The 13,517-nt window shown below is 43.1% G+C and overlaps 1 protein-coding gene across 6 annotated transcripts in view; it reads left to right on the top strand.

The window, feature by feature from the left end:
- Window positions 1–13,517, top strand: part of CFAP20DC (CFAP20 domain containing) — a 143,031-nt gene that overhangs the window by 84,782 nt on the left and 44,732 nt on the right. For all 6 annotated transcript variants that reach the window (XM_077925102.1, XM_077925101.1, XM_028719577.2 and 3 more), the window contains one exon: window positions 10,529–10,732. In XM_077925102.1, coding sequence (XP_077781228.1) covers window positions 10,529–10,732 — 204 coding nt within the window. The remainder of the gene's footprint in view (window positions 1–10,528; window positions 10,733–13,517) is intronic.

Consider the following 13,517-nt stretch of genomic DNA (forward strand, 5'->3'; position numbering starts at 1 on the left):
AGATGACAGTGAGAGAAGAATGTGGGTAGAAGAACTAATGAATACCAATGGGCCAATAATAAATATAGCTTGTAAATCAAGACTGGGGGTATAAACGCCTAGGAAAAGCTCACTGGAACAGCTGAAGAAACAAACAAAATTGTTTAGTTTCAAGAAAGTTATGAAAGTATCTCAGATTTTTGCTTTATCTCTTAGCTGGAGTCTTCCGGAGTCAGAATCAATCCAAATAAATATCCCTAAGATCTTGGGGACTCTTCTGTGCCATTGCAGCTTTTGGAACTGTGATGATTGAAAAGGGGATGTTGAGTGGGTGGTTATATGCCCTCCTGTCCTTGTTGAGCAGGAAGGAAAAGCCATTCACCATCTGATTGAATACCATCTGATTCTTGGCTGGGAATAAATTTCTCTTCAGCTCATGGATTAGTGGCAGGCCCAGAAAGGATTTTTTGGCACTTGACTTGTATGAGCCACTTGGGACTATCTGCTCTGAAAGGACCATCATGTAACACATTTTGCAGTTGTGCTAAGGGGAATGTATTTTTGGTGAGCCTGTGAAGGTTGGACCCGGTAGACTACCTGGTCCATTGCACGTGCAGTGAAAATATGCAGATTAAGTCGGTGGCTCGCTCATGTAGGTTCCCCCTATCCTCCGTTGCCTTCATTAATGAAAATCATGACTGAACAGGTTTGTTACTTTATAGTCTGGGCAGCAGACTCACTAGCATGGTTCTTTTTTCCTTAATGTGAACTAGGGGCCAGTTTAAGTCCCTGTCAATTCTGCAAGTCCCAGTCGCAATAAGAAAGGAGAAGAGAGAAGAGTGGACTGAATGCACCTCCATATGTTGTTGTTCTGCAACTCCCACCATCCCTGACCATTGACCACTCTAGCCGGGGTAGATGGAAGTTGTGGTCCAATGTCATTTGGAGGAGACACCGTGTTGGCTGCCTCTGACCTATAATAATTATAATAATAATTTATTATTTATACCCCGCCCATCTGGCTGGGTTTCCCCAGCCACTCTGGGCGGCTTCCAACTGAATATTAAAAACAGTACAGCATCAAACATTAAAAACTTCCCTAAAGAGGGCTGCCTTCAGATGACTTCTAAAAGTAAAATAGTTGTTTATTGCTTTGACATCTGCTGGGAGGGCGTTCCACAGGGCAGGAGCCACTACCGAGAAGGCCCTCTGCCTGGTTCCCTGTAACCTTACTTCTCGCAATGAGGGAACCGCCAGAAGGCCCTCGGCGCTGGATCTCAGTGTCCGGGCTGAACGATGGGGGTGGAGACGCTCCTTCAGATATACTGGACCGAGGCCGTTTAGGGCTTTAAAGGTCAGCACCAACACTTTGAATTGTGCTCGGAAACGTACTGGGAGCCAATGCAGATCTCTCAGAACTGGTGTTATGTGGTCCCGGCGGCCACTCCCAGTCACCAGTCTAGCGGCCGCATTCTGGATTAATTGCAGTTTCCGGGTCACCTTCAAAGGTAGCCCCACGTAGAGCGCGTTGCAGTAGTCCAAGCGGGAGATAACTAGAGCATGCACCACTCTGGCAAGACAGTCTGCGGGCAGGTAGGGTCTTAGCCTGCGTACCAGGTGGAGCTGGTAAACAGCTGCCCTGGACACAGAATTAACCTGTGCCTCCATGGACAGCTGTGAGTCCAAAATGACTCCTAGGCTGCGCACCTGGTCCTTCAGGGGCACAGTTACCCCATTCAGGACCAGGGAATCCCCCACACCTGCCCGCCCCCTGTCCCCCAAAAACAGTACTTCTGTCTTGTCAGGATTCAGCCTCAATCTGTTAGCCGCCATCCATCCTCCAACCGCCTCCAGGCACTCACACAGGACCTTCACCGCCTTCACTGGTTCTGATTTAAAGGAGAGGTAGAGCTGGGTGTCATCTGCATACTGATGAACACCCAGCCCAAACCCCCTGATGATCTCTCCCAGCGGCTTCATATAGATATTAAAAAGCATGGGGGAGAGGACGGAACCCTGAGGCACCCCACAAGTGAGAGCCCAGGGGTCTGAACACTCATCCCCCACCACCACTTTCTGGACACGGCCCAGGAGAAAGGAGCGGAACCACCGTATAACAGTGCCCCCAGCTCCCAGCCCCTCTAGACGGTCCAGAAGGATGTTATGGTCGATGGTGTCAAAGGCCGCTGAGAGATCCAGCAGAACTAGGAAACAGCTCTCACCTTTGTCCCTAGCCCGCCGGAGATCATCAACCAGCGCGACCAAGGCAGTTTCAGTCCCATGGTGAGGCCTGAATCCCGATTGGAAGGGATCCAAATGGTCCGCATCCTCCAGGCGTGCTTGGAGTTGTCTGGCAACCACCCGCTCAATCACCTTGCCCAAGAATGGTAAATTTGAGACTGGGCGATAGTTGGCCAAATTGGCTGGGTCTAAAGATGTTTTTTTAAGAAGCGGTTTAATGACCGCCTCTTTCAGCGGGTCTGGGAAGGCTCCCTCATAGAGGGAAGCATTCACCACCCCGCAGAGCCCATCGCCCAGCCCTTCCCGGCTCGCTTTTATCAGCCAGGATGGGCAAGGATCCAGGAGACAGGTGGTCGGTTTCACTTGTCCAAGCAGCCTGTCCACATCCTCGGAGGTAACAGATTGGAATTGATCCCATGTAACAGGACCAGACAGAACTCTAGCACTCTCCCACCCTGGCCCTGCTCCCACGGTGGAGTCTACCTCCTTCTGAATCTGAGCGACTTTATCTGCAAAAAACTTTGCAAAAGCATTGCAGGAGATCTTGGGGTCCCTACCAGGCCCCGGTGGTGCAGGTGGTTCCGATAGATTGCGAACTACCTGAAAAAGTCTCCTGCTGCTGTTTTCTGCAGATGCAATGGAGGCGGTGAAGAAGGCCCTCTTCGCCGTTGCCATTGCCACTTGGTAGGCTCGACGTTGAGCTCTAGCCCGTGTCCGGTCTGATTCAGAATGAGTTTTCCGCCACCGGCGCTCTAGCCGTCTCAACGATTGTTTCATCACCCTCAGCTCTGGGGAAAACCACGGGGCTGTCCGGGCTCCATGCAATCGGAGATTGCTCACCTAGTGAGCTTGCCGTGGGCTGCTGCTCATATGTATGGAGGGCACTGCACTGGCCTGGGTAGTCTGATGATCCAAATCAGTGCCAGCACTTTTGTTCTTATTTTTCAGTTGTACTCTTCTGATTAATTAGCCTTCCAGTTGCTACCATAGTGGGTGATCCGGGGGGGGGGGGATAATATGACTCGAAATTTTCATTACAAACGGTGGTAGCTCAGACTTCCAAGCAGGGCAAGTTTATTGTAATCACTGGCAAACTTTTGAAGTCTGTGAATTACCAATGCAGGTTCAGTTTAGACGGCTGAAGTCCTGGAGAGGAAAATTGACAGATTTTCAATAGCAATCTGCAGGCGAACTCATGAGATCATTAGTCTCTACACTTCATAGTGTCGCTGCAGCCATCCAGAAAAATAATAAATGACATGATTGAAGGCTAACAGTAAGGTAGTGTCATATACCAAATCCCCAGGCTATTTTGGGGACTATACTCATGCCCATCAAATTGATTCTTCTCCCTCATGTGGTTTTACTCCCTTCCCCACTGTGTACTCTCGTTACAGCAACAGTTATGCAAGAACAAATTAGTCCACTGCAAATAAGGTGACAAAACTTTGTACCTTTTTTAACAGTTAAGATTTCCTCACTCAATTTATGTGCTAAATAGTCCGCTATGAATAGAGAGTTTTAAAATGGAATGTGTGTTGTGTTAGAGGTGGCCGCTCTTAAACTGTCAGATTCTTCTGACATTTTTTGGACAGTTAAATATCTTGCTGTGCAGCATATACAATTTTATTGTAATGTCTCTTGACTCTTCAGATTCATTTCTAGTGGACTGTATTTGTTTAATGCATGCAAGCCCAGTCACTAACTGTACTAATTGTAGACACAGACTCTGTTCTGTGACTTCTGCCACTGCTTCCCTCTTGACCAGGGATGTGGCCCTCCAGAGGTGATTGGACTCCCATCAGTCAACATAAATTTTATGAAATAAATTCATGAAAATAAAAAGACAGGATTCAAAATTGAAAATGCTACTTGGCACGCTAACCAATTTGCAGAACATACCAATAATCATAATATTTCCTAAAGTGGTTGTGTTGCCTGAACCGTGGCTCTGGGCTGGAATTGATGTAGACAAACTGAATAGCGGAGACACGAACAATACTAAGTCTGCATAGTGCAACAGTAGGCTTGGCACTGAGATGGGGCTTATCATACCATCCCTGCTTTACAAAGTGCTTCATAACTCAGGGCTCAGGATCACACTGCCAGGGGGCTGTGGTCTGCCTAGTTTGGTCAGAAAAGGAAATTGGTGGGCTGGAACTGTTACCTGAGTACAATGGACCTATGTACACCTCACCCTAACTCCTGTAGTCCAGAGTGTAGAAAGCAATGAGATGCAGCAGACCTGGGAGGTCCGCCCAACAGATCTGTCCCCTGGTGGCCTGGTAGTAATGCGAAAAAAAGGAAAAAAAGGAGATGATAGTGGACTGGATCGACGCAGACAGAAAGAAGCCAGGTTTAAAGAGACAGTGGCTTCTTTTGTCAGGGATGGAGTGTAGCTGACTTCAAGAGCCAACAGTGAGACAAGTTCTTAATTTATAAAAGTTTATCACATTTACTACAGGTGACCACCAGGCAAGCTGCAGTTTACAAGCTTGTGATAACTCCTCGTCCATTCCCTCCTTTCTCAGACCAAGGCAAAAGCATGGTGCAGATACAGCCTAATGTGTAGGGTTTCATGTCAAAGGAATTTTTGCAGTGGAAACTTGGTGTGAAGAAGTCTGCTAATCCCCACATGTATATGACTAGTGAAAAAATGCTCAAACAACTCTTAATGAAATTGATTTGCTAACTACTTAGTAAACTTTAAGGACCTGCATGCTTGCAATGTTTTATTCATGTTTTAATAGAGTTCTCTATTATTAAGTTCAAATATTTTTTAATTAAGAAAGAAGTGCAGCCCTCTGGGTAATATTGCAACCAAGTAGATAGCTGGTAATTAAACTTTTCCGCACGTATAACTAAATTTAAACAATTCTGGATAAATCATTTGAACCTAAGAGAATGCAAATGTCATTATGTGCATCTCTAAACTGGAAAAAATGGCTTTTTTATAACAGGTTTTGTCAATCCGTTGAATGTTGTAAAAGCTTAATAAAAATGCTTCTTATCGTATGGAGAGGATATACAGAAAGACAAGATAAGCTTTTAATTGCCAGCCGAAGTGTTGCATTTAGAAGAATCTTGGGAGCCGTGTGAAATTACTTTTTGCATGAAAAACCCCTTTGAGAATAAAAAGGAACTTCAGTTTGAAATCCGTTTTAGGAAATCCCCATTTAAATATCACCAAACACAAAGGGGCTGTAGAGCACCAGGGCTGTATTTCAGACCAAGGAGAGCATTTTCAGGGATCAAGTTGGTAGGTCACATTCTCAGGATTGTGACCTAACAAAGCATTTCTACTTTCCTTTAAACCTGCAGCATTACAAAGAATTCCTAGGAGGTAGCCCTTAAGAGGTAATCTCAGATGTCAGATTACAACCCTGTGCCTGAGAGGAATCTAAATAAAGGTCAACATTACTCATCTTCCTCTTGTGCAGCTGGTCTTTTGATTACAGCATGCTTTCTAGCTGTCCTCTTCACCGTTGCCCATGCAGATACTGTACATTTTACCAAGAAAAAAAGGGGGGATTTGTTTTTTTATTTTGCCAAGAATAATAATGTTCACAGCAAATATTTTGAGAAAATGTATGGTGAGATCTTGTCCGATGCAAAGCACAAAATCTTGGAAGTTTGGTTTTCTCGCTTCCCAATAGTTTTCATTGTTTAAAGGAGGCACCGCTCAGACTGGGTCTTGCACTGCCTCCCGTCATTTGCAGCTGGTGACTGTGCAGCTTCCAAGTCTCCGTGATTCCTGGCTGCAGGTGACAGCCAGGTGACCTCCGGCCAGATCCAGTTCCCTACCCAAATTTATAATTACATAGTTGCACCACTGGCAGTCGTGGGGAGCTATTGCATTAGATTCTGTGTGCACCTGGTCTTTGCTTGTAGTATACTGAGTTCCAGGTTGTATATGTTGATTTGGCGGTGGAGAGGGGGATAAAGAGGCAGGTTGTCTTATCTTGTTTTGAAGCATGGAATTAGACTAGTTGGGGTGTCTTTTGACTCCATAGCTTCTAATTAAACATGATAGATCTCCTCTCCTCTCTGTATAGGGTTGGTTTTTCTGATGACTCAGAAGCCGCTGAGGTGGGGTAGCCTCCCACTCCCCAATGGGAAGGGACCCTGTACACTGTTTTTAGCCTAGCTAGCATCACTACCCTAACAAATTTACACAGAAAGGAGCACTGAGCCCATGATAAGAGCAGTCAGCTGTCAGACACTCCCCTCCCCAACACACCTTTGCAGAGGAGGAGGTTAAAACAACTGGTGGGTCTCCAGCTCCTTTATGGTATGGCTACCAAGAGTCTGGCCTCAAATGCAGAAAGGTTGATGCAAGGCTACTTGCTTGCTGTGTTGATCAAAACTACATTTTCAGTAAATCTGGTTTATTCCCAGGTGTCAAGGAAAGAGCAGTAGCTTGCTTCATTAAAGTCTAGACCTTACAGAACATAAATATTCCATGGGGAAAACTGCTAATCCTTGTACAAAATACAGAAAGGGCCTTAAGACATGCAATTAACCAAAAAGCAAAAGGACCTGCAAAATAATACGCCACTGTCTTAAAACTTTTTTGTGTACAAATCAATGCTGCAATCATTTCTTGGCCACTTCAAATCATAGAAGAATGAACCTTGGCCAGCATGCAACAGGCATAGATTTTCCCCTCTCTCAGGCATATATTTTCCCCTCTCTCAAAGTACAATGTTCACACCATTCTTTAAATTTCAATATTGTGATTAAAAGTCTTGAGTGCACATTGCTATTTGTGATCAAAAAGGCTCACAGTGTGTGCTAACGTTTGGACTGTTAAAGAACAGAGAACAACATGAGGAATTTCTAAGTTCCTCCCTGTCCCTCAGCCTACTCTTTTTTGCAATATAAAGGAACGCTAATTATTGGTTCTAAGTGAATATATATATATAGAGAGAGAGAGGAAAGTTGTGGTCCAAGCTGGGGGTTCATTTTGAAAGAATGTTCATGATTGACTCTCAGGTTGGGTAAATGGACCAGGCTTATTTGAATTGTCAAATGCAAAAGGCTTAAGTACACACCCACTAAAAAAAGGTTTCAAAATGGATTGTGTGTTTTTTCAAGCATGCCCAAGGGAGGCTTGGAGACTTTGTCTTTCTGAATGTGTAGAAGGTAGCTAGAATGTAATAGGTATTACTGAAATCCAAGTAATAAATTAACATTATGAAAGAACTGGCACATGTTGTGGACAGTTGATTGAGTTGTTGTTGTTGTTCAAGCAGCTGAGGGGGCAGTAAGTTTATTTTAAAAGCCTTTTTCAAGATTGAGCTGCCAGTGAATAACAACTAGTTATCAACACTAATAAGCCATGATGTTCAGGGTAGATGTAATTTGGCCTAGAAGCATTCAACACTTTGGCATGATTTTCTATGTACCCTGGTGGGGGCTGAAGCTGCTGAAAAGGGAATGGATTTCTGATGCCATCATGAGCCATAAGTGCAGTCTAGGGTGTTAAAAGGCGAATTGCTGACCCCTTTCTTTGAAAGAGTTTTTACACCCAATTTAAAAGCCATATTCCATTTGTTATTGTGAGTGCAATAGGGCAAAGGGAGCACTCAGATGTTCAGTGAAACCCCTGGGCCGATGATGATATATACCCTACCTTTTTCCATGATGGGAATCAAGACGGCTTACAGATAAAAATAAGAACTCCTGAAAAACATTTTTAAACCATCATTAAAAATCAATGAAACATTAATAGAATTAAAACTACATACATTCATAAAATAGATTAAAACCGTACCAAAAATTACAATAAAAACAGCATGGCACCAGCCCTTTCATTAAAAGCAATCAGTTCCCAAAAGCCTGTTGGAACAAGAAAATCTTCACCTGCCAGTGGAAGGACAAGGAGGGAGCCAGTCTAGCTTTTCTAGGGAGGGAGTTCCAAAGATTGGGAGCAGCCACCAAGAAGGTCCTCTCCAGCATCCCCACCAAGCATGCCTGTGAGGATGGCAGGACTGAGAGAAGGCCCTCTCCTGAAGATCTCAAAACTCAGGCAGGTTTTTATGACTATCTTTCAGATGGCTTGGACCTAAGCCATATAGGGCTTTATATAACAAGCACTTAGAATTGTGCCCAGAAACAGATGGGTAACCAGTAGAGCTGTTGTACCAAGGGAGTATTATTCTCCCCATTGCCATACCATCTGTATAAAATGCAGGTACTGTAGAAAGTCTTATCATTTGAAGCAAACAGGGTAGCCCCTGCTTGCATAATTTCTGCGTGAATATCAGACCCCTTTAGAGCTTGGGAGTAGATCTGTAGGTACCTGCAGTTCCCCTAAAGCTTTTGTGCAGAGTGGCTGCAGCTATATATACAGCTGTGCTTGTTGTTGTTGTTGTTGTTGTTTAGTTGTTTAGTCGTGTCCGACTCTTCGTGACCCCATGGACCAGAGCACGCTAGGCACTCCTGTCTTCCACTGCCTCCCACAGTTTGGTCCAACTCTACCCGACACCTAATGAAATTGAGATTCTGTAACTGGAGGAGAAACATTTCCGTGAATTTATCAGACTTAATTCTGTTTTGAGAACTTACTGTTTCACTGGCTCTCATCAGGAAAAGGGGCACTAGAGAGGGCTTGTGTGAGGAAAAGACTATTGTGAAAGCTAGCAGCTTGCTTTCTCTGGTTGTCTAGGCAACACAGAAGGAAGTTGCCCTCTGTTGACAAGTGCATGCAACTTCACTGATTCTAGACCCATGGGGTCCCTTCCAACTCTATGATTCTGTGAATAACCGCTCTTGGTTCAGATCTTGGCCATCACCTTGGTGTTCCCCTTTTTCCTTTTTTTTTTTTTTAACAAATGAAAGAATTCCTCAGACTTAGTTGAGATTACACATGGGCTGAAGCAGATATTTTAATAAGTAAATGTTAATGTGTAGAACATTTACAGTTTCACTCAGCATGTGCATATTGCTTTTCATTTCTTCAGCTCGGGATTTAGTTCTAAATAAACCTACTTAGGGAGGAGTGTTGTGGGAGCTCACAGTAGAATCTTAGTCATGTAATAAACAACTCGCCCACTACTGACTTGTGTTGGTGACAAACTTTGATTTAACTTTGCCTCCATGCCAGGAGTTAATAGTGCAATCCTTCAGAATTTACTTAGAAATAAGTCCTATTGAGTTTGGTGGTTATTTCAGGTAAACAAGTGTAGAGTTTTAGCCCAAACTTGGAGTCTTGCAACATCAAAGCATGTTCTGTCTTGAAGCCATAGTCCTCTCAATTCTCCCCCCCCCCCATAGAAATAAATATGAGAATAAATAAATAAACTTAGGTGAATCCACCTTCCAACTGATGATCTGGTTTATTTTAATTCATTGGATTATAGTAATTAACGAACCTTGCAGTGTTTGCAATCTATCCTAGTTCAATTAGTTTTCTCATCTCTTATACTCATTTATACAGTATTAATCAAACATTCCTGGCAGCTTTATACACCATGCAAGTCTCAAAACTACTAGAATACAAGCTGTCCCACATAGCTGTGTTTTTATTCAATGTCCTTTCTGTTAAGTTGTCGATGCAGTTATTATCCATAGCAGAAGCTGGTGTGTATATTAATGAATGCTTTTCCCTGCTTCCCTTGCAAGAAATATTGGATCTTTTCAACTGCTGTAGGAAAGTGTCCATGTCTTCTCCATAGTGACAGAGGCGTAGGAAGGTCAGGTGGTACCTGGTGCGGAAAATTTCTTGTCACCCCCCACACACATTGATTTATTTTTATTTTTTTGCCTGCAGAAATGGTTTTACGTTATTTCATATTTTCTTACAAAGAAATAATAATAATAAACTTTTATTTATATCCCACCCTCCCCGGCCAAAGTCGGGCTCAGGGTGGCTAACATCAGATACATAACATTGGTATAAAATCAAACAATAATTAAATTACCTCCTAAAAACATGTCAAAATCAAATTAAAATCTAATTAGATGGCTTCCCGCAACGTTAGGGTTGGGAACAGTAAATGTTCCAGTGAATTGAAATTTCAGCCTTCACGACATAGGAAAACGGCCAAGTAAACAGCTATTTTCGTGGAGGAGGGTCAAGATATTAACTGATATGCGTGAAATTTTATATATAGCTATATAATCCCTAGTGTAGTAAGATAAGACCTTTGGAGCAGGCGTTTTCCAAAAGAAGAGTTTTTTATGAACTGCCCTAGTAGGGCAGTAATTGTTTCTTGATAATTTGTCACACACACACCTTCCTACACCCCTGCATAGTGATTCCTTCCAGTACCACCCTCACGTTTCATTTCAATACAATTCATAGGAGTATGACTGGAGGAACTACCAGCCGAGCAACATGAGTGCTTCTGAACTGCAGATGTTGGCTAGTATGAAAAGGCAACAGAATGAAGAGCTAGAAGATAACGGACCTTCACATGGGTTGAGTGCATCTCAGATAGACAACTGTAATATCAGCATCAGTGCAAGCAGTGATGACACAACCACCTGGAACTCATGTCTCCCAGCGGTAAGCTTGAGCATGCCTTCTATATGTTCTCCTAGTGGAGCCCCTAGTTCTTCTGGGCGCATTTGAAGGGTTGTGTTGGCTTGAGAAGGATCCTAAGTGCTATAGATCCTGGATATATACAAACATATTTTTCCTATACCTTTGTGTTCTTTTAGGGTTCTACCTTTAAGCGATGTCAGCATAGTTGCTCATAACTCATGAGTGAACTCTGCAGCCATGCATTACTGATAAAACTTTCCAACAGTGGCAGTAAGGTTCTTAGGAGAGTTTCAAACACACTCAAGAGCTTCCATGGAGTAATAATGGGCAGGGTGCAGCTACAGCATCTGTGGCAGATGGTTCTGTTTAAATGCCTCCAACAACAACAACAAAACCCATCAACTCCTACAGCAGTCAGTCACACTGCCAAACAACTCTAACCATTAGGCTGTTTTCTCCTAAAGTTTGGCCAAAATCTGTCTTCCTGCAGTTGCCACCCAGAGCTTTTGTTTCTGGACAACTCTATTCCATCGGCTGTCGTCACTCAAGATAGATGCTTCTGAAACAGCTCAAAGCTACTGCTAGAATGATGTGGGACCTGTCTTTCTGAATATGAATGTATATTGCGATACATGCTGTCTATTCCTGAGCATGTTTACTCAGCATCCCTCTGTGTTCAATGGGTCTTACTCCTAAGTGTGTCTAAAGAACAGGTTGAACTATTAGACCATCAAGCCCAAATATAGCTTACCATGACTGGTGGAGGTTCTTAAGAGCGTGAGGCAAAAGGTCTTTCCCAACACCTGCTAGCTTGATCCTCTTAACTGGAGGTTTAAAGTATTGAACCTGAGATATTCTGCATACAATGCATGTGCTGTTATCGCTGAGCTTTGTTTTTGCTCCAAAAGGATTTCCGTATTACTCTATATCATTCTTCAAAAGCAAGCGATCGGAGTATAAATCCTTTATTTTTGCAAAGTGGGCGGAGAACCATAAGCTACCTTTTAAGCTGAAATAATTTTTTCAGGCTAGAAAGATAAGGTTTGAATATTCGTCTTTTCCTTGGGGGAGGGGACAATTACAACATTTATGTTGACTTGAAAATGTCCTAATGTTCAGTATAATACATACTTTAAAAATACTATATTACAGAGGGAAGAATGGTACTCATTTTTTATATCCAAAAATCCATGGTATTTCAAAAATGCTCTGCTGCCCATTGTAGTTATCATCCCTTTCCTTTATGGAAGTTATAGCCAGAATGCAGAATCTACTCAGCTCTCCAGAGGCAATTAAGAATATGTCCGCTCCAGTACCTCAGCAATTTTTTTGTATTATTTGTTCTGTATGAAGCTTGAACAATCACAGTCTATTGTAATAAGATGCTCTACTTCCTTTGGAAGGAAGGAAGCAGTTTTGTTACAAAATAGCCATTTACTGCTTTGCCCTTAAGCGCCACCCATGCCATTCACCAGACATCACATCCTTCTCCGCCAGCTTTCTTAGTTCCATGATGTGATCCTGAACATGCTGCATATAGGTTTAGTCTCACAGCAACAACAGAAACTTAGGTCTGTGTTGGATGGATAAAACAGCCTAGTCCAGGCATAGGCAAACTCGGATTATACGTGCCCATTTTGTTGTTGTTTAGTTGTTTAGTCATGTCTGACTCTTCGTGACCCCATGGACCAGAGCACGCCAGGCACTCCTGTCTTCCACTGCCTCCCGCAGTTTGGTCAAACTCATGTTCGTGGCTTCGAGAACACTGTCCAACCATCTCGTCCTCTGTCATCCCCTTCTCCTTGTGCCCTCCATCTTTCCCAACATCAGGGTCTTTTCCAGGGAGTCTTCTCTTCTCATTAGGTGGCCAAAGTATTGGAGCCTCAGCTTCACGATCTGTTGTCTTTGTCCATGGAGTTTTCTTGGCAGGGATACTGGAGTGGTTTGCTGGTTTCTGCTCCAGGTGGATCACGTTTGGTCAAAACTCTCCACTATGACCTGTCCATCTTGGGTGGCCCTGCACGGCATAGCTCATAGCTTCTCTGAGTTATTCAAGCCCCTTCGCCACGGCAAGGCAGTGATCAATGAAGGGGATGCCCATTTTAGTTTTACATAATTTTCGAACAAAAATACTCAGAATAAAATGTGTCCTGGTACTTAGCAAACTCATGTTTGGGTTCAAAGTGAGCACTTTGATCAACTTCTGTACACTTTGGACTAATGTGTCTCTCTTGGTTTTTTTAAGTATTAAGATATAATGAATTACTCATTTAAAAGTATAATTAGATGTAGCTACAGCTAGTGATGAATGTTTTGTGGGTGCCTCTCTCCACAGAGAACCAGACCTCTTTATGGATTTTCCCCCTTTCTGCGTTTTTAACTTGAGACCAAAATTCTGTTAAGACACTTTTCAAACAAATGAACCATTCAGAACCCAAGTAATAATTCAATGGATTCTGATGTTGCCTATCTTTACACATTGCAATCTATGAACTTGACTTTTGAAACTGTTTTGGTTCAGTTTAGCGGAGAGTATAAAGTTTTATGCGATGTCAAGTTGACAACGCTGGCAATTGAAATTCGTTGCTTGTCCAAAAAGCCACTGAGGAAAGTACAGCTGAAAGGCAAGTTTCCTTAAGCTGTCCTTCCAACATGCTTCAGCTTTTTGCCTAGTAAAAAACCTTTCCATATGAAAAGTTGACTCTATTATTCTTTTCCAAAGCCTTCTTGATTCCCTTATTCTTTCCAAAGTGGGCAAGTATAAATGACCATTGATACCAATTTTTGCCCTTCTGTAGATCTGCTG

This window comes from Podarcis muralis, chromosome 2, assembly GCF_964188315.1.
Source record: "Podarcis muralis chromosome 2, rPodMur119.hap1.1, whole genome shotgun sequence".
Classification (NCBI taxonomy): domain Eukaryota; kingdom Metazoa; phylum Chordata; class Lepidosauria; order Squamata; family Lacertidae; genus Podarcis; species Podarcis muralis.